The sequence below is a fragment of the Bufo gargarizans genome, chromosome 4 (assembly GCF_014858855.1).
Source record: "Bufo gargarizans isolate SCDJY-AF-19 chromosome 4, ASM1485885v1, whole genome shotgun sequence".
Classification (NCBI taxonomy): Eukaryota; Metazoa; Chordata; class Amphibia; order Anura; family Bufonidae; genus Bufo; species Bufo gargarizans.
In genome coordinates, this window is record NC_058083.1 from 405,761,210 (window position 1) to 405,786,427 (window position 25,218).

General features: G+C 43.3%; 1 protein-coding gene across 1 annotated transcript in view; it reads right to left on the reverse strand.

Moving 5' to 3' along the window:
- Positions 1–25,218, reverse strand: part of LOC122936375 (sulfotransferase 6B1-like) — a 122,917-nt gene that overhangs the window by 42,638 nt on the left and 55,061 nt on the right. Inside the window, exons 3-4 of the mRNA XM_044292555.1 lie at positions 23,913–24,002; positions 17,523–17,649 (exon numbers count right to left, since the gene is read on the reverse strand). Of these exons, the coding sequence (XP_044148490.1) occupies positions 17,523–17,649; positions 23,913–24,002 (217 nt within the window). The remainder of the gene's footprint in view (positions 1–17,522; positions 17,650–23,912; positions 24,003–25,218) is intronic.

The following is a 25,218-nucleotide window of genomic DNA, read 5'->3' on the forward strand; positions in this document are numbered from 1 at the left end:
TAGTTGTCCGATTCCTCCTTACTACCTTTCTTGTGAATGGGCACAACATTTGCTAATTTCCAATCTTCTGGGACGACTCCTGTTGCCAGTGATTGGTTAAATAAATCTGTTAATGGTTTTGCTAGTTCACCGCTGAGCTCTTTTAATAGCTTTGGGTGTATCCCATCAGGCCCCTGTGACTTATTTGTATTAATTTTAGACAGTTGACTTAGAACCTCTTCCTCTGTAAAGACACATGCGTCAAAAGATTCATTAGTCTTCTTTCCTAACTGAGGTCTTTCTCCTTCATTTTCCTTTGTAAAAACGGAACAGAAGTATTCATTGAGGCAGTCAGCTAGTTCTTTATCTTCTTCCATATACCTTCCTTTAGTTTTTAATTTGGTAATTCCTTGTTTTAGTTTCCTTTTTTCATTTATGTATCTGAAGAATGCCTTATCGCCTTTTTTCCCTGACTGAGCTAATTTCTCTTCTGCCTGTGCTTTAGAAGCTCTTATAACTTGTTTGGCCTCTCTCTGCCTAATCTTATAAATTTTTCTGTCATCCTCATTTAGTTTTTTTTATAATTCCTAAATGCTATCTTTTTGTTTTTAATCATTTTGGCTACTTCTGCTGAGTACCATAGTGGTCTCTTCCTTTTTTTGCTTTTACTGACAAGCCTAATGCAATTTTCTGTTGCCTTCAATAGTGCCACTTTTAAGTAGTCCCATTTCTCCTGGACTCCAATGAAACTGTTCCAGTCTGATAGGGACTCGTGTACCACTAATCTAATTTTAGAAAAGTCAGTTTTTCTCAAATCTAAAACTTTTGTTTTTGTGTGGTGTGACTCAGTCACTGTACTTATAGTAAACCACACTGACTGGTGATCACTAGATCCCAAGCTTTCCCCTACAGTAATATCAGATACCAAATTCCCATTTGTGAATACTAAATCTAAAATGGCCTCCTTCCGGGTTGGCTCCTCCACTACTTGCTGTAGAGATAATCCCAATAGGGAATTTAGAATATCTGTACTCCTGGCAGAACTAGCTATTTTGGTTTTCCAGTTTACATCAGGAAGATTGAAGTCTCCCATAATGATAACTTCCCCCTTCAATGTCATTTTAGCTATTTCCTCAACTAGTGAAAACACAAGTGAAAAATAAAAATTGAGAGGGGCTGGTCGATCCCACTTTTTTAGACCTGGAGTGAGCAAGGAAAAGTTCAGATTTTGCCACAAACCCCCTTTTCGACCGAATCTGTGACAAATATACGCCAAAATTGTTGTAAATGACCTCCATAGTATTTGTAATTGGATTGCAAACTGGCTGAAGGATTGGGTCCAGGGAGTTGTTATCAGTGATTGCTATTCTGAATGGTCCCGAGTTATAAGTGGTGTACCCAGTGTCGGACTGGAGTACCTAGGGACCACCAGTAAAATTTATTTTGGGGGCTCACCATACGGATACATTCAAATATAATAAATAATCGAATATGTTTTTTATATGAACATAAGCTGGTTAAGGGGCTGTACATTGAATATATGTATGTAGTGTACTAAATGTAATGTGTTATGTGCCACTTGTGCAGGGGGTGGGAGACTAGGGGCCCACCGGGGGATTCCCCTGTACCCCTGTGGGCCAGTCCGAGCCTGGGTGTACTCCAAGGTTCAGTGCTGGGTCTCCTATTATAACCCCTTAAGGACTCAGCCCTATTTCACCTTAAGGACTTGGCCATTTTTTGCAAATCTGACCAGTGTCACTTTAAGTGCTGATAACTTTAAAACGCTTTGACTTACCCAGGCCGTTCTGAGATAGTTTTTTCATCACATATTGTACTTCATGACACTGCTAAAATTGGGTCCAAAAAGTGATTTTTTTGCATTAAAAAATACCATATTTACCAAAAATTTTGAAAAATTAGCAAATTTCAAAGTTTCAGTTTCTCTACTTCTGTAATACATAGTAATACCCCCAAAAATTGTGAGGAATTTACATTCCCCATATGTCTACTTCATGTTTGTAGCATTTTGGGAATTATATTTTATTTTTTGGGGATGTTACAAGGCTTAGAAGTTTAGAAGCAAATCTTTAAATTTTTCAGAAATTTACAAAAAAACAATTTTTAGTGACCACTACAGGTCTGAAGTCACTTTGCGAGGCTTACATAATAGAAACCACCCAAAAATGACCCCATTCTATACCTACAACCCCTCAAGGTATTCAAAACTGATTTTACAAACTTCGTTAACCCTTTAGGTGTTGCACAAGAGTTATTGGCAAATGGGGATGAAATTTGAGAATTTCATTTTTTTGCCTAATTTTCCATTTTAACCCATTTTTTCCACCAACAAAGCAAGGGTTAAAGGCCAAAAAAGACTGTATCTTTATTGCCCTGACTCTGCCGTTTACAGAAACACCCCATATGTGGCCGTAAACTACTGTACGGGCACACAGCGGGGCGTAGAGTGAAAGGTGCGCCGTATGGTTTTTGGAAGCCAGATTTTGCTGGACTGGTTTTTTGACACCATGTCCCATTTGAAGCCCCCCTGGTGCACCCCTAGAGTAGAAACTCCATAAAAGAGACCCCATCTAAGAAACTACACCCCTCAAGGTATTCAAAACTGATTTTACAAACTTTGTTAACCCTTTAGGTGTTGCACAAGATTTAATGGAAAATAGAGATACATTTTCAAAATTTCACTTTTTTGGCAGATTTTCCATTTTAATATTTTTTTTCCAGCAAGGGTTAACAGCCAAACAAAACTCATTATTTATTGCCCTGATTCTGTAGTTTACAGAAACACCCCATATGTGGCCGTAAACTGCTCTACGGCCACACGGCAGGGCGTAGAGTGAAAGGTGCGCCGTATGGTTTTTGGAAGCCAGATTTTGCTGGACTGGTTTTTTGACACCATGTTCCATTTGAAGCCCCCCTGATGCACCCCTAGAGTAGAAACTCCATAAAATTGACCCCATCTAAGAAACTACACCCCTCAAGGTATTCAAAACTGATTTTACAAACTTTGCTAACCCTTTAGGTGTTGCACAAGATTTAATAAAATATAGAGATACAATTTCAAAATTTAACTTTTTGGGCAGATTTTCCATTTTAATATATTTTTTCCAGTTACAAAGCAAGGGTTAACAGCCAAACAAAACTCATTATTTATGGCCCTGATTCTGTAGTTTACAGAAACACCCCATATGTGGTCGTAAACTGCTGTACGGGCACACGAAAGGGCGCAGAAGGAAAGGAATGCCATACGGTTTTTGGAAGGCAGATTTTGCTGGACTGTTTTTTTTTTACACCATGTCCCATTTGAAGCCCCCCTGATGCGCCCCTAGAGTAGAAACTCCAAAAAAGTGACCCCATTTTAGAAACTACGGGATAGGGTGGCAGTTTTGTTGGTACTAGATTAGGGTACATACGATTTTTGGTTGCTCTATATTACACTTTTTGTGCGGCAAGGTAACAAAAAATAGCTTTTTTGGCAAAGTTTTTTTTGTTATTTACAACATTCATCTGACAGGTTAGATCATGTGGTAATTTTATAGAGCAGATTATCTTGAGTAGGGTATGATTTTGCGGGATTTTATTACCTTTTTTGGGAAGTAAGGTGGGCAAAATTTCAATTTCATCATAGTTTATTATTTTTATGGCGATCACCGTTTGGGTAAAGTAACATGACTGTTTTATAGATCAGGTCGTTACGGACGCGGCGATACTAAACATGTGTAGGGAATTAAATTTTTTTCATTTTTAATCAGTGATAAATGTGTTTTTTGATTTTTACTTTATTTTCACTTTCTTTTTGACCCAGACCCACTTGGTTCTTGAAGATCCAGTGGGTCTTATGTCTGTATAATACAGTACAGTACAATATATATTGTACAGTACTGTATTTTACTTACACTTTGTCTGAACAGATCTCTGCCTTCAGCACAGATCTGTTCAGCACCATGGACAGCAGGATGCCTGAGACGGCGTCCTGTTGCCATGGGAACCTTCCCCGTCTGCTCAGTACTGGTCAGAACTTCGCAGACGGGGAAGGGTAAGGATGCTCTCTGGGGGCTGTCTGGGGGCTGTCTCCCTCTCCATCGGGGGGCTGCAAAGGCACTGCAGCCCCCCGATGGGAGAGGGAGGGAGCTACTTCTTACTGTTAACTTTTTCCATACAGCGGTCCGTACGGACCGCTGTATGGAAAGGGTTAAACGGCTGACATCGCATCACCGATGTCAGCCGTTTATACCAGGGTGTCAGCAATGTGCTGGCACCCTGGTATACCCACTCTACACCAACAAATTTTCAAGGGGGGGCGGGGGATCGCGATCTTGCCTGCCGCACCGCCCGCCTCCCACACCGCCCACAACTCCCCCCCTGCACCACCCGCCGGCAAAAAATCATGCAGGGGGATGGTGTAAAATCTATGTTTGAGGGACACTAAAGTTTCTGATCCCCGCGGTCAGGGACCGCGGGGATCAGAAACTGCAGAAAGCGCAGCAAACCGCAGGTCTGAATTGACCTGCAGTTTGCGGCGATCGCCGATAGGGGGGGGTCACATGACCCCCCCTGGCATTGTCACAGGATGCCGGCTGAATGATTTCAGGCGGCATCCCATTCCCATTAACCCCCGCGGCGCCGGAATCTGCATTTAAAGTTAGGACGTACCGGTACGCCCTGAGTCCTTAAGGACTCGGGAAATAGGGTGTACCGGTACGCCCTGCGTCCTTAAATTAAACATGTTTATTAATATACAGAGCAAGGGTGCACAACCTTTATTGGTCTGGGGGCCACACTGTCACATTGCACTATTTCAAGGGGCCACAAAAAAGTTATTACACAGGCCGATGCAAAGTAAATGGGGAGGAAGGATCGCTACTATAGTCATTCCTCCCTCATTCAGTTCTATTGATTATCAGTAGTAGATTCCTGATTACACAGGGAGATGTGCTGACAATAATTGTAAATCTTTCATCTTGATAAAATATGCAAATCAGCCTACAAACAAATGATTCCTTGTTTAGCGGCTGATCCGCAGCACGATGATACAGGCCATATATCAGGAATAAGCATATCTATGAACACTTGTTCCCAGTAATTGTCCCAAATATTGTGCAGTGTAATAGGGGGCTTAAAAATTTCCCAGCAATTCCTGCAGCGTGGCCCCTGAAACTGAAGATTCGGATTCTCCTGCTCCCGCTGTCTCCATCTTCCAGTCCCAGCACTGTTTACATCCGACTGGCTATGGGCACTGCTCTAGCCAATGACTGGCTTCAGTGGTGATATGGCCACAAGCAGCGTTTCACCGCTAAAGTCAGTCATCTACTGGAGATGTGCTCCGGGAGCGGAAGATGGAAACAGCGAGAGCAGCATGGAGCAGGAAAGTATGAATCTTCTGTTTCAGGGACCAGGCTGCAAGAACTTGTTAAAAAATCATTTTTACTGGGGAAACCCCTTTTTAACCTGTTAGGGACATAGGGCGTATGATGTCCTGGTACTTAAGGACACAGGGCATACCGGTACGTCTTGTGTAGTTCCGATCACCGCCACCCGGCGGGCAGTGATCGGAACAAGGTGCCTGCTCAAATCATTGAGCAGGCAACTTGGGTCAATGCGCGGGGAGGTCCCGTGACCCCCCCCCCATGTCGGCGATCGCGGCAAACCGCAAGTCAATTCAGACCTGCGGTTTGCGGCTTTTACTGGAGGTTGCGGCAGCGGTGGGAGGTGCCATCGGGTCCCCGTGCGCCTGTAAGGGGGACCCGATCGATGGCATGGAAGGCAGCGCGATGCCTTCCTTAGGCATAGGAGCTGCCTTCCGGTGACGAGCATGTGATATCCAGCCCCCTGGATCTCACAGGCAGGAAGCTGTATGAGTAATGCACACTGTATTACTCATACAGCCAATGCATTCCAAGTAAAAAAAAAAAAAAAAAAATAAATTTCCCCCAAATAAAGTTAAAAAAAATAATGGTAAAAAAAAAAAAAAAACATATTAGGTATCGTCGCATCCGTATCGACCGGCTCTATAAACATATCACATGACCTAACCCCTCAGATGAACACCGTAAAAAATTAAAAATAAAAACTGCTAAATAAACCATTTTTTTGTCACCTTACATCACAAAAAGTACAACAGTAAGTGATCAAAAAGGCGTATGCCCACCAAATTAGTACCAATTTAACCATCACCTCATCCTGCAAAAAATGAGCTCCTACCTAAGACAATCGCCCAAAAAATAAAAAACTATGGCTCAGAATATGGAGACACTAAAACATCATTTTTTTTTGTTTTAAAAAAGCTGTTATTGTGTAAAACTTAAGTAAATAAAAAAAGTATACATATTAGGTATCTCCGCGTCCGTAATAACCTGCTCTATAAAAATATCACATGACCTAACCCCTCAGATGAACACCTTAAAAAAAAAGCTGTAAAAAAGCAATTTTTTGTCATCTTACATCACAAAAAGTGTAATAGCAAACGATCAAAATGTCATATGCACCCCAAAATAGTGCCAATCAAACCGTCATCTTATCCCACAAAAATTATACCCTACCCAAGATAATCGCCCAAAAACTGAAAAAACTATGGCTCTCAGACTATGGAAATACTAAAACCTAATTTTTTTTTTGTTTCAAAAATGAAATCATTGTGTAAAACATACATAAATAAAAAAAGAGTATACATATTAGGTATCACCACGTCTGTGACAACCTGCTCTATAAAAATACCACATGATCTAACCTGTCAGATGAATGTTGTAAATAACAAAAAAAAGGGGCCAAAACAGTGATTTCTTGTTACCTTGCCTCACAAAAAGTGTAATATAGAGCAACCAAAATCATATGTACCCTAATTTAGTACCAACAAAGCTGCCACCCTATCCCGTAGTTTCTAAAATGGGGTCACTTTTTTTGGAGTTTCTACTCTAGGGGTGCATCAGGGAGGCTTCAAATGGGACATGGTGTAAAAAAAAAAACAGTCCAGCAAAATCTGACTTCCAAAAACCGTATGGCATTCCTTTCCTTCTGCGCCCTGCCATGTGCCCTTACAGCAGTTTACGACCACATATAGGGTGTTTCTGTAAACTACAGAATCAGGGCCATAAATATTGAGTTTTGTTTGGCTGTTAACCCTTGCTTTGTAACTGGAAAAAAAATATTAAAATTGAAAATCTGCCAAAAAAGTGAAATTTTTAAATTGTATCTCTATTGTCCATTAATTCTTGTGGAACACCTAAAGTCAGTTTTGTATACCTTGAGGGGTGTAGTTTCTAGAATTGGGCCATTTCTGGTTGGTTTCTATTATGTAAGCCTCACAAAGTGACTTCAGACCTGAGGGGGGTTTTTTAAAAATTTCTTAAAAATTTCAAGATTTGCTTCTAAACTTCTAAGCCTTGTACCATCCCCAAAATATAAAATATCATTCCCAAAATGATCCAAACATGAAGTAGACATATGGGGAATGTAAAGTAATAATTATTTTTGGAGGTATTACTATGTATTATAGAAGTAGAGAAATTGAAACTTCAAAAATTGCAAATACTTCAAAATTTTAGGTAAATTTGGTATTTTTTTATAAATAAAAATGAAATTTTTTTACTCCATTTTACGAGTGTCATGAAGTACAATATGTGACGAAAAAACAATCTCAGAATGGCTTGGATAAATCAAAGCGTTAAAGTTATCACCACATAAAGTGACACTGGTCAGATTAGCAAAAAATGGCCCGGTCCTTAAGGTGAAATATGGCCGCTCACTGGTTCTTACCACCTTCTGTGCCCCCAGATATACTGTAGGTGCCCTGCAATAACCAGTAAGCTCTTTACTGCAGAAGATGGAGCCCACTGGTTCTTACCGCCTTCTGCGCCCCAGATATACTGTAGGTGTCCTGCAATAACCAGTAAACTCATTACTTCACTGCAGAGGACGGAGCTCACTGAACGGGGGCTGCAAACCATGGCTTTGGGGGTGGGCCATGGGTTGTGCACCCCTGATATACAGGATGGAATTAAAAATACATTTTTTGTTGTGTTTTTTTGCAGGTAACACAAAGCTATTTAGTAACGTGCAGTTTATGGAAGATGTCCAAAAACTAGAAGGTGACTGTTTGACAAGCTCTGAGTGTTTAGGCATCCACTTCGCAAATGAGGTACAATGTTGATAAATGAAAAGTTATGCATCTGGGTAGTAATAATCTACGTGCATCATAAGTCCTAGGGGAAGTAACACCTGGAGAGTCACTTGTAGAGACAGTGTTGGACTGGAGTGTCTAGGGCCCATCAGTAAAATGTATTTTGGGGGCCCACCGTACGGATACATTCAAATATTACCTGCTCACACACACTGGCGGCTCTAGGGGGGGCAACGGGGCAATTGCCCCCCCGAGCTGCTCAGAAGTGGGGGGCAGCGGGGAACAGGGAGATGAGCACTTTCATTGTGGAAGCGCTAATCTCCATAGTCATCTGTATCGCCATTCTCAGGACAGCGATACAGATGCCTGTGCTGTGGGGCAGAGGAGCGAGAGGCGTGTCCCTCCCCTTCCCCTGATAGGCTGCCGGCCTAGTGCCCGCAGCCTATCAGAGGCCGGCGCAGGCAGCGCGATGACTTGATCCGCAGCCTGAGCCATACAGCACGGGACATAGGCCGGAAGAGGCCTGCATCGCATCGCTGCCGAGGAGGTAAGTAAAATTGATTTTTTTTTTTATATATATACAATAGTTTTACTGGTACATTGGGGAAGGCTCTTGTTGCTGGCACATTGGAGGGGCCTCTTGTTACTGGCACATTGGGGGGGCCTCTTGTTACTGCCACATTGGGGGGGCCTCTTGATATTGGGACATTGGGGGGGCTCTTGTTACTGGCACATTGGGGGGCTCTTGTTACTGGCACATTGGTGGGGCCTCTTGTTACTGGCACATTGGGGGGCTCTTCTTACTGGCACATTGGGGGGCCTCTTGTTACTGGCACATTGGGGGGCCTCTTGTTACTGGCACATTGGGGGGCCTCTTGTTACTGGCACATTGGGGGGGCTCTTGTTACTGGAACATTGGGGGGCCTCTTGTTACTGGAACATTGGGGGGCCTCTTGTTACTGGCACATTGGGGGGCCTCTTGTTACTGGCACATTGGGGGGCCTCTTGTTACTGGCACATTGGGGGGGGGGGCTCTTGTTACTGCCACATTGGGGGGCCTCTTGTTACTGCCACATTGGGGGGACTCTTGTTACTGCCACATTGGGGGGACTCTTGTTACTGCCACATTGGGGGGACTCTTGTTACTGGCACATTGGGGGGCCTCTTGATATTGTCGCATTGGGGGGGCTCTTGTTACTGGCACATTGGGGGGCTCTTGTTAATGGCACATTGGGGGGGCTCTTGTTAATGGCACATGATGGGAGGGGGCCTCTTATTACTGGCACATGATAGGGGGGTGCTTATTACTGGCACATGATGGAGGGTGCTTATTACTGGCACATGATGGGGGCGCTTATTACTGGCACATGATGGGGGCTCTTGTTACTTGCACATCATGGGGGCTCTTATTACTGGCACATGATAAGGGCTCTTATTACTGGCACATGATTGGGGGCTCTTATTACTGGCACATGATTGGGGGCTCTTATTACTGGCACATGATGGGGGGCATCTACGGGGGCACATTTTACTGGCACATGATTGGGGGCACTTCTTACTGGCACATTATTGGTGGGCACTATAGGGGCATCTACTGAGGTCACAAAGAAGGGATATTTTATATGGGGGGCTCTGTACAGTAGCATTTTATACTGGGACACATTATGGTGTGGTGCTAAGGCGAAGGGGGGAGAGGAGTACTATGGGGTCATCTACGGGGGGCACTAAGAAGGGGTATTTTATACTTGCAAATTATGGGGGACACTGAGGGCATCTACTGGGGCACTATATAGGGTCATTTTATACTGGCACATTATGGGGGCACTAGGAGGAAGGGGGAGAGGAGCACTATGGGGGCATTTACTGGGGGCACTATATAGGGGTATTTTATACTAGCACAGGCACATTAGCTCAACTGGGGGCATTACAAGGGGGTATTTTTATAAGCAGAATGTTTTCTACTGGTATGAGCTCCCTCGTAGCAGCACCAGCCTCTCCCTGCTCTGCTATCCCTCTGCCCCTTCTCCAAATCCTTATTATGAAATCTTTCTCATTAGGATAAAACACTACATCAGCTCCACCGAGCCCCCCCAGCCAAAGTGTTGAAGTGGTGTCCGAGATCCCCAAGGGCCAAGCCAAGTAATTGTAAGTTTTCATGTGAAATATGTTTGTTATACACATATAGCATACACTGTGCCACACAATATACAGTATACCTCTACACTGTGTAGTCTGTTCTATAAGCACCATTGTTTTGTGGCGGCGGGCAGAAAATAATCAGAAAGTGCCCCTCCCGAGACCAGGCTCTGGATCTGCTACTGCTCACACAGCAACAAGATGCTACAAGATGATTAAATCTGGTGGTCCCTGCAGCAACTTTGAGAAGGTAGGTCATGGGGAAAAGAGGACACTCGCTAGCTTTCCTCTATACCTAAAAGTCACCTCAGCTATCTGCTTGTGTGTATAATAATACACTGGGGAGTTTCATTAATAATCTATCAAGTTTTTTATGTGAACATAGGCTGGTTGAAGTGCTGTACATTGATTATATATATGTAGTGCAGGAAATCTACTGTGTTATGTGCCACTTGTGCAGAGGGTGGTAGACTAGGGACCCACCTTGCTCAGGGGCCCACCAGGGGATTCACCTATACCTCTGTGGGCCAGTCCAAGCCTGTGTAGAGAAGGATCTGTATGTACTTGTGGACCAAGGATTAAATAAGGGCAAACAATGGCAATCAGCAGCTTCTAAGGCAGGCACGATATTGTAATGTATTAAACACGCATGGACTTGTGGGACAGGAATGTAATAATGCCACTTTACAAACCTTTGGCGTGGCCTCATCTGGAATATGCAGTTCAGTAAAAGGTAAAATTAGGGCAACTAAACTGATACAGGGCAAAAGGGTCTTAGTTATGTGGAAAATTAAATTGATTTAGTCTTGAGAAGAGGCATATAAGGTGGTGTTGGGGGGGGGGGGGGGTTTGATTAACCTATACAAATATATAAATTGGCCCTTACAAAAAAATATGGTGAAAAGATGTTCCATGTAAAATCCCCTCAAAAGACAAGGGGGCACTGTCTCTGTCTGGAGAAGAAAAAGTTCAGACTCCAAAGGCTTTTCTACAGTAATAACTGTAAATCTCTGGAATTGTCTACCTCAAGAGGTGGTCACAATAGGAATAGTGTACAATTTAAAAAAAGGCTTAGATGAATTCTTAAAATTAAATAACAATGTTTATAAAAATGTGTAGAAGTCTGTAGAACTTCACATGATTATAGGATTTTGGCCAAGGGAGACAGTATTTCTTAAACTGCCCAGTTTGTGAACTGTTTGTGTGCTGCTGTGGTGAAAGTGTATTGAGAGCACCATTGCAAATAAGCGACATGGAATAACGGCTATGAAGGTGCATGAGGGTGGACTACAGTAGAGCAGCTCACCAGCAAAATTAAAGAGGGGGCTACTGTGTATGGGGCTCCAAGGCAGATGGATGGTCAACACACCTTTGCTAATAAGAATACTAAAGACTGATCAGAGAGAGCAGTATGAGAGAGTGGGGGAGGGGGACTAATGGGCTGTTCTGCACTACAAAACCAGCGAGAAAAGAATATTCTTTTTTCTCATTTGAACAGAGAGACAGCTGTTTTTTCCACCAAAACCGACCCTTCCTACGTTGTTATATTGTTGGTGTGGTATGGGAGAACAATCGCAATGTTTCCAATGTGAGTTTTACAGTAGAGAAAATTATTTTCTGAAACTGCGTTTTTAAACTCAAATAACCTAATAGTCAAATAATACACTGGCCTTTTCTATCTTTTTATTGGTGTTGGGAGGGGGAATAATCCCATCACAAGTTTGCAGCATATGTTTTACAGTAGAGAAAAGTATTTTCTGAAACTGCATTTTTTTAAATAATAGTAGGCAGAAATTTTACTGGCGTCAATATTGCATTACTCCCAAAGTAAATTTTCAATAGCAGTATTCAGTGTGTTTGTAGAAGGGAAAGGACAGTTATTTGCACCTCTGTCTTTAAATTACAGAAAACACACTTGCAATATTGCTATAAACGTTTCATAATTTGTGTGACTGTGTACCAAAGCTGTGACTTTCCATTTAGGAGAACCATGAGTTTACATAAGGCCTCATATTAAAATGTGTGCAATACGGAGGGGTTCAAAACAAAAGACCCAGGATTTGTCCTCCCAGAGCCAGAATGTCGGTAGTAGCAGCATCAGTTATCTGGACAGAAAAGACGCAACATTATCATTGAGAAGAAAGAGGATGAGATTAGGGACTGGATGGCTCACTTCTCTCAGTCACAGCAGGATAACGTGGAGCTCAATTCTGACACCATGCCTTGGAGCCAGGGGCCACAGCATTCTTCCTGCTCTTCCTCCTCACCGCCCCAGAGCAGCCTTTCATTGTATCCTCTCTGTCTTCACTGCCCCCCTCCTAGAGGCAACAAAACCCCACAACCCACTCTGGCAGATTAAAAAAAGGCTCTCTGTTGACTTATGTCAGAGCAATTAGCGTTTGGATTGCTGTGAGAAGCTGTGTTGATAGTAGTTTTGATGGCACAGTGATGGTGGTAGGGGTAGTGGTAGTGACAGTGACACTCTGGGAAAAAACAGAGCAGGGAATAGGGAGAGGGCCAAGGAGCCCACCATGAGATATCACAGTCTGATAAAAGTGGCGGGGAGGGTGAGGACTATGACGATGATTATGTGTTAGATGGGACCTGGGAGCCAGATCAGGGTGCTGAGGAGGAGACGTCGTAGGAGAAGGGTGATGTCACGGCGGACGTGCCCTCAGTCTAACAGATAATACACCAACCAAACTCTGGGCGAGAGACAGGGGAAGGGTCACCTCCTAGCTAATCCCTGACCTCTTTCCCTGCACTGCTCAGCCCACATGCAGACCTTGAAGGTAGATGTGATGTGTCCTCCAGCCTGGGCTGACAAAACCCTGAATTCCCTGAGATGGTGAAGTTGGGAAAAAGGAGCAGCCTGCTCACACAGAACCTGGATGGGATAGATGACACAAAACAACCAAACTTGGAATGACACTTATCTTCCTGAGCTGGAACAGACAGCCAACCTTCCTTCCTAGCTTCCAAGACCACAATGATAAGTATAATCCGCTCAGGGCACTGGGCAGGTGAGCTATTTAAACTAATGACTTCACCCAGTGCACCTGATGAGAGGCGGATCCAGCACGGCACCAAAACAACACTAAACTCGTGCTGCTATGCTGGCCGACCTCCACACATCGTCAGAGTGGGGCATGACAGTACCCCCCCTTCTACGGGTGACCTCCGGACACCCCGGACCAACCTTATCCGGATGGGACCTATGAAAGCCCCTTACCAGTCGGCTGGCGCGTTAGTCAACCAAAAAGGCATCACCAGGTTCTCAAAATTACCCTCGTGCGTATTGAAGGCCGTTTTCCACTCATCCCCCTCCTTGATCCTGATCAGAGTGTAGGCTCCTCTCAAATCCAACTTGGAGAACACCTTGGCTCTAAGAATCTGATCAAAAAGATCAGAGATCAAAGGCAGGGGATATGGATCCCGGACTGTAATACGGTTCAGTTGCCGGAAATCCAAACATGGTCTCAGTGATCCATCTTTTTTCTTCAAAAAGAACAAACCTACTGCCACTGGAGACTTAGATGGTCTAATATGACCTTTTGCCAAACTCTCGGTGACATACTTTCGCATGACCTCTCTTTCGGGTTGAGAGAGGTTGTAAGGCTGAGACTTTGGCAACTTAGGCCCCCGGAATGAGATTCACTGGACAATCATAGTCTCGGTGAGGGGGCAATTCCTGAGCCCCACCCTCTGAAAAGACATCCGCAAAATCCGAGAGATACTGAGGTAAAGCCGTAATGGACACACCAGAGATAGAAGTGCCAAGACAATTATCCAAACAAAAATCGCTCCAACCAATGATTTGTCTCGCTTGCCAGTCTATAATTGGGTTATGTCTAGTCAACCATGCCAACACCAAAACTATAGGAGCTGGCAAATCCTTCATGACAAAACAAGAAATAATTTCAGCATGTGAATCACCCACCCTTAAATGAATCCCATGAACAATGTGAGTAAGGCTCCTTTGAGAAAGAGGGGAAGAATCAATTGCAAAAACACGAATCCCGTTCTCTAACGTGCAAGTACTTAGTCCTAGGTTTTGAAGAAAAAGAAAGTCAATTAGGTTTACCCCAGCACCACAATCAATCAACAAACACATCTTTTGACTCTAGCGCCACCATAGCTGAAAGGAGAAAACGGGAACTGCAGGGAGCTTGCATACCTGTCTGCTCCACCACACCATTCATACTACCAATTGTGAGGGAAGTTTTTTTTTTTTTTTTTTTTTTTTCTCTATAATATAATTGTAGTTGCCTGCCAGTGTGTGTTAGGCCCACAGAGTGTACACTGCCCACTGCCCACCACTCATATCTGGTGGCACAGTTCCTTGCAGATAAAAAAGCAATACCATTTTGTCTCTGTAATTGCCACGGCGGAGGTGCACTCAGTCTAACAGATAAGACACCAACCAGGCTCTGGGCGAGAGACAGGGGAAGGGTCACCTCCTAGCTAATCCCTGACCTCTTTCCCTGCACTGCTCAGCCCACATGCAGACCTTGAAGGTAGGTGTGATGTGTCCTCCAGCCTGGGCTGACAAAACCCTGAATTCCCTGAGATGGTGAAGTTGGGAAAAAGGAGCAGCCTGCTCGCACAGAACCTGGATGGGATAGATGACACAAAACAACCAAACTTGGAATGACACTTATCTTCCTGAGCTGGAACAGACAGCCAACCTTCCTTCCTAGCTTCCAAGACCACAATGATTAGTATAATCCGCTCAGGGCACTGGGCAGGTGAGCTATTTAAACTAATGACTCCACCCAGTGCACCTGATCAGAGGCGGATCCAGCACAGCACCAAAACAACACTAAACTCGTGCTGCTATCCTGGCCGACCTCCGCACATCGTCAGAGTGTGGCATGACAGGTGATGGCTGAAACGGCAATAAAGAGTGGAGACAATGTATGGCCAAAACCTCCAAAAGAACTGGCAAAGTCAGAACTACTTCTATTGTACGGTAGCCCCTGACAAAGGCACACCAAAACGCGTGTCGGGGTACCGCCATCCTGTTTGTGGGCATAGAACATTTTACCTGGTAGGTCTCCTCTCATTTTCTTTGTACATTGGGTTTATGGGTTGAAATCACGGTGCACTTTCTGTGGTTTTGCAGTATCATTGGTAACAACTTTGCAGGCCTGCTGTCTCCCATAGATATGTACCATATAACTATATGAGATCCACCATTATGTTATTCATTTATTTATTCAGCATATACTGTTCATAGTTACATGACAACATTTATGTGTAGCCTGTGTCCCATCAGGATGGTGTTTCTCTCTGTCTACCTGTTTTTTTACCTGTGTCGTATATATATATATATATCATGCTATGAATTCAATAAAGTGTTTATATATTTTGATAACAGTACGTCGTGAGCTCCGTCATTTGTAGGTTTTGTGTACTTTTACTGTGGTCAGCTTGGGAACTGAAGATGCAGTTGATACTATAGATACAGGTTCAAAACGTCTCAGACCCAAGCTAATCTTGGCTGCCTCTAGCTTTGTGCTAGCAACTCCCATATAATGGGTTTTCTCTGGTATGTCCCCCTTCTCTTGTCTTCTTTGTGACAGCCAGCCCCCATCCCCAATTAGTACAGTGTCCTTGTCATCAGCTGCTCCTTATCCTGCTCAGACTCCTCCTGCTCCATTGTGAAACATCCCTAACAGAATGTGTGGCCATGATAAGACTATTCTCAACCAGCAATTAGTTTACTGTAAGTATGTGCAAGCTGAACTCCTATCTGGCAAAGTTTCTGGTGATTCAGTAGCTGTCATAACACTTGGTCAATGTGGCGCACTTCCCTGCCTTCTCCTAAATTACATTTTTCTGGGGTGTTGCCCAGGCAGTGTGCTGGGACTGACTATTGGCCAGGCAAGCACGAGTACCACTGCTATATGGAAATTTTGACTTATCTGTCTGCAAATGTGGCGCACTTCCATGTCTTCGCCTAAATTAGATTTTGATAGTCCCAGCACACTGCCCAGGCCACATCCTATCAAAATATAATTTAGGCAAAGGCATGGAAGTGCGCCACATTTGTAGACAGACAAGTCAAAATTTCCATATAGCAGTGGTACTCGTGCTTGCCTGGCCAATAGTCAGACCCAGCACACTGCCCAGGCCACATCCTGACTCTTGACCAGACAAGCAAATGTATCAGTGCTATATGGAAAATTTAACTCAATGTTCCACAAATGTGGTGCACTTCCACACCTGCGCCTACATTTAGTTTTTCTGGGTTGTAGCCTGGGCAGTGTGCTGGGACTCTTGACATGTATGTGTCATATGAGCAGGCATAATTTATGGACACATGGTCTCCCAACAAGCAACAGTTTTTTTTTCAATAACACCCTGTGTGTTTAAATACTATCTGCCTCCAATAAGGGACAATTTTTGGAAGATTTGCAATATGAAAAAGCATGACACATGTGACAGTGCAGTATGTTTTTAAACATGCTGTTTGTTAATACCGTCAAACAGGCGTTTACCCATATCTATGTATGCTAGCATCACTAGGACATTAATTGTTATTGCTGTCATTGCAATCAAGAGTTTAGAGAGGGGTAAGTGAGGATTGAAAATAAAAAAAATCATAAAATGAATGAGAAAAAGAGATAACATCTTTTTCTAAAAAATTCTGTGTGCTATGACACTAGAGGATGTTATATATCAATTTTCAGGGCTATTGGAGTAACTTTGGTTTGGATACAATCCATTTGGGTCTGAACAAATTCAGAGAACTTTAAACAAACCAAATCTCAAAAGGCTCACTCATATCTAATTCCTCATTTCTTCTGTAACTGGGGCTGACATATTAGCCTAATTTACAGGGAAAATGCTGATCAGCTCCTGCAGTGAGCAAGGACTGGCAGTCGCTGTGAGTGAAGCAATGTCGGACTGGGGTATTTTAGGCCCACTAGAGGAAATTATTCTTGGGCCCAAGCCATATATCATTAATAAAGTCTAATGGTGAAATAGACCCTAGTGGCAAGTAATGGAATACAAAGGTAGCTCCAAATTGGATTTTTCACCTGGACTCTCGGGGCCCACTATGGCTTCAGAGACTGAGGGTCAGTCTGACCCTCAACTGGAGACGGAAGCACCATGGCTGCAACAATAGGGAGGCATGAACAGTAAAAAAAAACATCACTGCCTTCTCTATTGGGAGCCTGTCTGGGACAACCAGCTCTCCACTTCTACAGATTGATTGTGCATCTTGAGCTTTTATCATTTATGGTTTTAGCAAGTGCAGTATAAATACCTTTTCCATCCATGAAATCCTTAAAAAACGAGTCCCAAGAGTTATTGGAAGGAAGAGCAGGCAGGCTATTATGAAAATTATGATAGGAGACAGCCGTATCTTTTGGGTTTCGAACAATCAGCAATATCTGTCAAAATAGCAAAACATTAAACATTACATTTTTTTTGTCAAATGTTACAGCATATTTCATGAGGTCTTGTGATTGCAAAGTTATTTTTCTTAGTTCTGAAATGTTTTGTACTGTATATCTGTGCTTTGCAGTGTACTTCTAACATCTAGCACCATCGGCAGCCTTCCTCTTGTCTGTCCTTAGATGTCCTCCTCTTATTCCCAAATCTGTGTCAATATAGTGTGTGTAATGTATAACTGCACCTCATTTACATGTAAATGCACATTGTTCATTGTATTCAGATGTAATCTTCTCTTCAGTAGGCTCTCTTCCTCTTTGATAAATCACAGTTCTGGTCAATAAGGATATTGGTAATCCAAATCACTAGTGTAAATAAATTATATATATATTCACAGAGCACCTTCACCAATGTATAAACGTAACCTTTACTGATAATATAAAAAATAACCAAAAAAATTTGCCAATAAAACACTTTTGACTGGTAGGCCGAGGAAAAAAAAAATATCTTGCCCTCACACTTGCCCTATACACTGATGTCCCTGCCTACAAAGACAGAATGGCCACCCCGATAGGGGCGATCCCGTATCAGGAGCCTCCTATTATTCCTATGTGTCCCTGACAAGGGATAGTTACCACCACCCAATGAGAGACGTACTGTATCTATTTGTCCAGTATATAATGTCAGTAGTCAAGATACATATGAAAAACAAAAAATTGTGGTAATCAGGAACATATTATATTGGCACCTATGTATCCAATCCAATGGCATCATGATTTTATGATTACCATCAGATAACTGAAGCACAGATAATGTCCCAGATATTTTACTTAGTCCCGATGCATTTCCCTGATCCGTGTAATGGTATCAGTTCATCAGGGGACCAAATCAACATAAATATTCTCAACCTTTAACAATAAAGGAAAGATATAGGTGCGAATCAACTTAAATCCACGATGCCCATAAGATGTTATGTCGGATTAATTAAGCACACGGCTCCCGGTTTTAGCACTCTCAGATGCCGGGGTCACATTTGGCACTAAAAATGCAAAAGCACAGAAAAACACCAGCAAAAACATGTCTAGAAGCACACTTAGTAAGCCTCCTTCCTGCACATTATCGTGTCCATTCTGCGGTCTGCAAAATACGGATGCGGTCCGTGCGCATCCTGCACTTTCTACTGGCCCCAATGTAAAAATGCCTATTTATGTCTACAAAAAGGAAAAGAATAGGACATAATTTGCAGCATGGCCGCATTTTATCTGTGTGCTCTCCTCACGCGGCCACTTAGAAATCAATAGATCCGCATTTGAACTTCAAAAAATGCGGATCTGATGCAGACTAAAAATACGGTCATATGCATGAGGTCTTAATTGAAGACATAATGTAGGGCACATGTTGACTATGTGAGATACATGGATTACTTATGGCTCATTCAGACAAGCAATGTTCATGTGGGGTGTGGATCAGAAAGCAACCGGATTGAACTGACCCATTATAATTGGCCATATTTTTCTCAGGACCATCTCAACATGCACCATTTAGGTCCGATTTTCCTGTGAGACTTGACCACCCTAGAGAATGTGTGTGCGAGAAAAAGGGGACAATATTCCAAGATGAGTGATGGGGCATAACCAGCTTTGAAAACAGTGGTGTGTGAATAAGCCCTAACTTTTGATTTGAACATTATTTATATAAAACTGGAACACAACTTTAACTGTTGTCATACAATAAGAACTTTTATTGTGGACAAAAAACAGTCCTGATCATGTGACGGACACACAGGTGAACAGTTCATTGCAATTACAAAGCAGCTGATCTCCCGTGTCATCATCACATAAGATGGATTGGTATCCACGAGAAGTAATCCATGAAGGTTCCTACTGAATGTCAACAAGATCTTGAAATGAAGGAACTGATACCAAAAGTATATTAGAAAACTGTATAACCTTTTATTATCTAAGGCAGGGGTCAGCAAACTCTGGCACTCCTGCTGTGATGAAACTACAAGTCCCAGCATGCACAATTGCTTGGCTGTTCTCAGAATTCCCATACAAGTGAAAGGATCATGCTGGGAGTTGTAGTTTTGCGTACACGAGGGACACAATGGACTTCCTCAACAAAATAGATGCTTTCAACCTTGACCCAGAATGTATCCTGGGGAGCATTGATGTTGAATCTTTATATAGTTCGATCCCTCATCAGTATGGCCTGAGAGCCATTGAGTACTTCTTGTGGACTAGGGGGATACAATACAATTCACATAATAGATTCATCGTCAAGTTACTGGAATATACCCTCACCCATAACTTTTTTTTATTCAATTCAAAATTCTACCACCAGCTCAGGGGACGGCGATGGGCAGTCCTTGTGCCCCGACCTATGCCAACCTCTTCCTGGGCTGGTGGGAGGATACACATGTCTTCCCCGATCACGTCGTCTGGTGGTCCAGTAACATTCAGTTCTGGACCCGCTTTATAGACGACGTGTTTGTTGTCTGGAAGGGAAAACCGACTGAGTTCAAGCGATTTGTGTCCGACCTGAACAGAAACGAGATTGGACTCCAGTTCACCTCTGAACAGAATCTCTCCAGTATTACCTTCCTGGATGTGAAGGTAACAAAATTCGGTGATAGGCTATCGACAAACATATACAGGAAGACTACAGCCACTAATTCCCTCCTACACTGGACCAGCTACCACCCTACCCCCCTCAAACAGGGTATTCCAAGAGGTCAATACCTCCGGGTGCGTAGGAACTGCTCCAGTGATGAGTCTTTTTTTAGAGAGTCCAGGGCTCTACGGGACAGGTTTGCGGCTAGAGGCTATCCACAGCCTGTCCTGAACGATGCCTTTAAGCATGCATTAACCAGGGACCGGAATGAACTATTAACGCCCAGAACCAGGATGACTCACTGCCCCCAACCGACCAGAATCATCTCCAACTTTGATGCTGCAAATTATGATGTGAAACGAATCCTAGGCAAATACTGGCCCATCCTGAGAACGGACCCTGACCTCTCTGAGATTGTTACGGACTATCCAGCCGTCTCTTATAGAAGAGGTAGGAGTCTGAAGGATCGTTTAGTCTCGAGCCACTTCACACCACCTGCCAAGGTTGGTACCTGGCTTGACCGGAAACCCACGGGCATCTTTAAATGTGGCGGATGCAAAGCGTGCGAGTTCTTGAATACCGCGAAAACAATCACAGGTTCGGTGACGGGGCAAACATTCTTGGTTCGTGACTTTATTAATTGCAGATCTAAGGGAGTTATCTATTTGTGTCAGTGTGCATGTCCCATGGACTATGTTGGAAAGACAGTAAGGGAATTTAGAAGGAGAATTTTAGAGCATGTCAATGATGTAAGGAATCAGGAGGCCACACCCGTGGCGGTACACGTCAATGACATCCATGGAGGTGACCCCAGGTCACTGAGCTTCACGGTACTTGAAATGGTACCTCCGTCTCCACGCGGGGGTGATTGGGATAGGAGTATCCTACAGAAGGAGAGTGAATGGATCCATAGACTCCGGTCCCAATCCCCCCGCGGACTCAATGAAAGGCTAACTTTTTCATGTTTTTGGTGACCTCTGTTTTTGTTTTTGATTAGGTCACTCACCCGTTTACCGACTTTTTGGCCTTTTGCATATCATGAATCCATCTGGACTCTGTCTACATCCTTTAACCCCCTCCTCCCTCCCCCCCTTATCCCTCCCTCTATTTCCCTTGTAACCTTGAAGCTCGATTGACTTTTGTTGCCCCCATAACTGGGCTTGGTGTGCGAAACACCAGAACATTAAGTATTGTGTACAGTGAATATTATCAGTTTCACTGATGTTACGACAAGCCCCTGACTTATCATAATAGGGGGTTGTAGATATCGATGATCGCAACTATTTACCAGTCTCACTAGATGTCCTTTCCTCTCATGTCTCACCCCCCATATTTAATTATTTGCCCCCCCCCCCCCCCTGGATCTGGGCCAATTAATATCTTCCCTGTTAGTTTGATCACCTTCTATGGGGGTCTTTTGATGCCATGTCATGGGGTCTGAACTATATGAAGGACCTCTTGACTTGATTGTATCATATTTACTCAGATAGATCCCTTACTGTACTAATTATCATATGCATTTAGGTAACCTAAGTTATCCATAATTTAATAGAGATTAATGCATTGTCTCCTGTACTCCTAGGGCCGCAATATGCTCTGCGATCTGGCAGGAAGGCATCAGTCCTGTGCCTCACCTGACCGCAGACCCGTACGGCCAGCTGATGCTCTCCATGTCGAGATGCGCTCCATACTGGAACGCACGGACGACGTCACTTCCTAGGGCCACTTCCGGGTTGAGAGATCGCGGCGTGCGTTCCACAGTGGAACGCACGCTCTATTCAGAAGCATTAGATACAGCACCGATGCCTCCCCCGGATATCTGGGCATGCGTTCCACAGTGGAACGCACGCCCACATCGATGGCCTTGTTAATTCATTTATCTTCATTGGCACATGTTTATTCAGGGAATAGGTGATTTTGTAGGGGTGGATATATAAGGAGGGGCTGTCTCTGAGAGGCCTGACATTGGACCCTAGGAGGAGCAGAATTGAGGGAAGCACCATGACTGGCTCTAACTTTGAGTAATCCTGCAAACATTTTCCTGGTACAGGAATAGGCCACTGCTATGTGTATGCTTTAATATACGTTTTCCGCCATTCAGGAGACCCACAATGGACAGGCCACTTACCTGGGGCTGATGTTTACCCTATCAATAACATACCAAAGTTATCCTTATCCCCTTGACTTCGGTGGTGTTTCTATTTGTTTAATAATTTATCAGCAATACTATATATGCTTTTGTTCTAGTTTATCGTATCATTAAACATATATGGACGCGGTGGACACCATTATCTTTATGGTGACGTATAGTCGGGATGGCTTGTCTTGCAGAACAAACTGTGTTTATCTTATACACTGAGTTATCCCCGGACACAGTGAGTTATTCCCTTGATGGGGCTCATAATTGTGGTGGCGGTTTTTCACCTAATAAGAATTAGAGGTGTTCATACATCAGTATATATATATATATATATATATATATATATATATATATGTATGTATCTCTTTTTCTCTTTGCAGATACCTACCTTTAATTCATCTTATGCGTGATTTGGACTCACATGCCAGTGGATGCGATATTTACTCTTCCTCCCTCTCCTCCTATGAATACCATCTGATCCATTTTTAATTTCATTTTTGTCTGTGATTTGACACCACTGAAAGTTGAACGGCCTTTATGATCCAGTATATGGATACCCTAGTATATTCTGGGTCTCCATCCGTTCCACGTCTTTCAGTTTATTATTTTTCATCTACCTATACTATATATATAAAATTATTTACCCCCTGATGATCCCACACCGTGGGGGAAACGCGTTGGGGTTAGCCATTTAATTTTGTCTGTGATACCAGAGAATATCAGAATAGGGTGTCGTTTTTAATTAGTTAGTCTCATGCATAGTCTCTTGGTGAACCATACCATTAGGGCTGTATACAGTGTGCATTTTTTGTTGTGCGTTTGGTCCTTTTTGTCTAGTTGTACATGAGTCCACCATTAGTCTTATAACTATTAGCCCACATACAATAGGGCAATATAGGAGTTGCTAGCCTAGGATCGAGGGCAGGGGGTCCCCACCATTAGGGGTCGCCCCTGGGCAGAGGGTCTAGCCTCAGGGCATGCATTCAGGGAAAGTTCCCCTATCGAGGTAATGAGCATGTTTTTTCTTGGTGAATCCATGTACATCGGGACATCAGTGGACCTTTTCTGTTGTGGAATTATTATTAAAAGCGCAATCTCTCTATAAAGGGTTATTACCTAGCTGGACTTTAGTAGTTTCGCAACAGCTATAGTGTCAAAGGTTGTTGACCCGATCTAAGGAATAACCAACATTTGCTTTTACTATACATTCACACAACTGTAAGTGTTTTACAGTCCGCAAACCCTCAGATCTGCAACACACTGATACCAGCCATATTCTCACACAATCACAGTGCAGACTTCAATGGGTCCATGGTCCGCATGATACAGCGAAGTATAGGATATGTCTTATCTTTTGCGACATGGCCACATGGACCGAGAAGCACACGGGAGGGCTTGGAGTCCGCACAGTGATGCAGCAAGCACACGCCAGGTATCTGTGAATATCCCCTTATCAGCAAAATCAGCAAAAAAATTCTGTATTAAAGAAGAACTGGATGGCTCACCTACCTTAACCTTCTTTTCAGAAATAGACTTTGGAATATTTTTGAAGTTCAAATGTGTTGACAGGATCCTTGGTGAAGGGTGGTCTTTAAATCTCTATTAAAAAATAAAAATAAAATTAAGAAACACTGGGAAATATGTACTATTCCAAATGTGTCAAAATTATTTTGCAATCTGCATGCAAGGAATGGGAGAAGGATACAGTAGGTGAGGGTAAATCTGGTCATATGGCAGTATAGTGGCAGCAGGGTTACTGTAGGTTGACAGTTTCCACTGTAGGTGAGCGTGTGATATGATGGGATAGGGAGTTCCAGACAATAGGGAATGCACAGGTGAAATTTTGTAGGAGATTTGCGGAAGAGGTGATAAGAGGAGAGAAGAGGAGAGAAGGAAGTCTTGTGAGGATTGGAGATTACGTGTGGAGATGTATCGGAAAAGTAGCTCAGAGATGTACAGAGGGGACAGGTTGTGGACAGCCTTATATGTTTGCTAGTTTTTACACTCAATTATGTAGGCAGTAGGGAGCCAGTAATGGGATTGGCAGAGGGGAGAGGCAGAGGGGAGAAATAAATTAGTTGGGCAGCATAGTTGAAAATAGATTAGAAGGTTGCAAGGGTGCTAGATGTGCAGCGTCCCACTAGTGACTGTGGGCACTGCCAAATTGTTGTATTGAATTTTTCATTACATGTTATGTTGAGTTTTATATATTTGCTTCTTAATCCCTGTTAACAGGCTGGTAGGGTGCACTACATCAAATCCAGAACTAGATGGGGATAGCACCATAGGTTATATAAGGAAGTTCATGCCTAGTGTTAGAAAGAGAAAAAAAAAACTAAGTAGAGAGGAGAGGAGACATGTAGTAGCTGGAGTGAGGAGCAGAGGGAAGGACAGAGGCCCCCTCCTCTCAGCTCCCTCTCTGAGGCCCCCACGGTCCAGAGGAGCCAAGTGATCTTTTCCCAAGTTTTGGGCCAAGAAGCAAGGCTGAGGTGAGAACTCCTTCTGTAGTCTATCCCTCCGGGAGGACAAGTGGAAAATTGTGTTTTGACAACGAAAAAGACAAAGGAAGATAACAGCCATCTTATCAGGCTTATGGGCTCCTTTGAATTCAGTTTAGGACAATCTAGTTACAGGCAGCCTTGCTGGTATATAGAAGACAGAAAGGCCAATCTGTTACGTAACTTATGTGGAAGGAAGGATCAGAAACCACCGTTACTGGGATTAGAATAAGGCAAGGAGCTAGATACCAGCCAGTTGGATTTTCACTAACATAACTGAACTTTAATCTGAAGTTTTTATCTACAAAAAGCCTGTT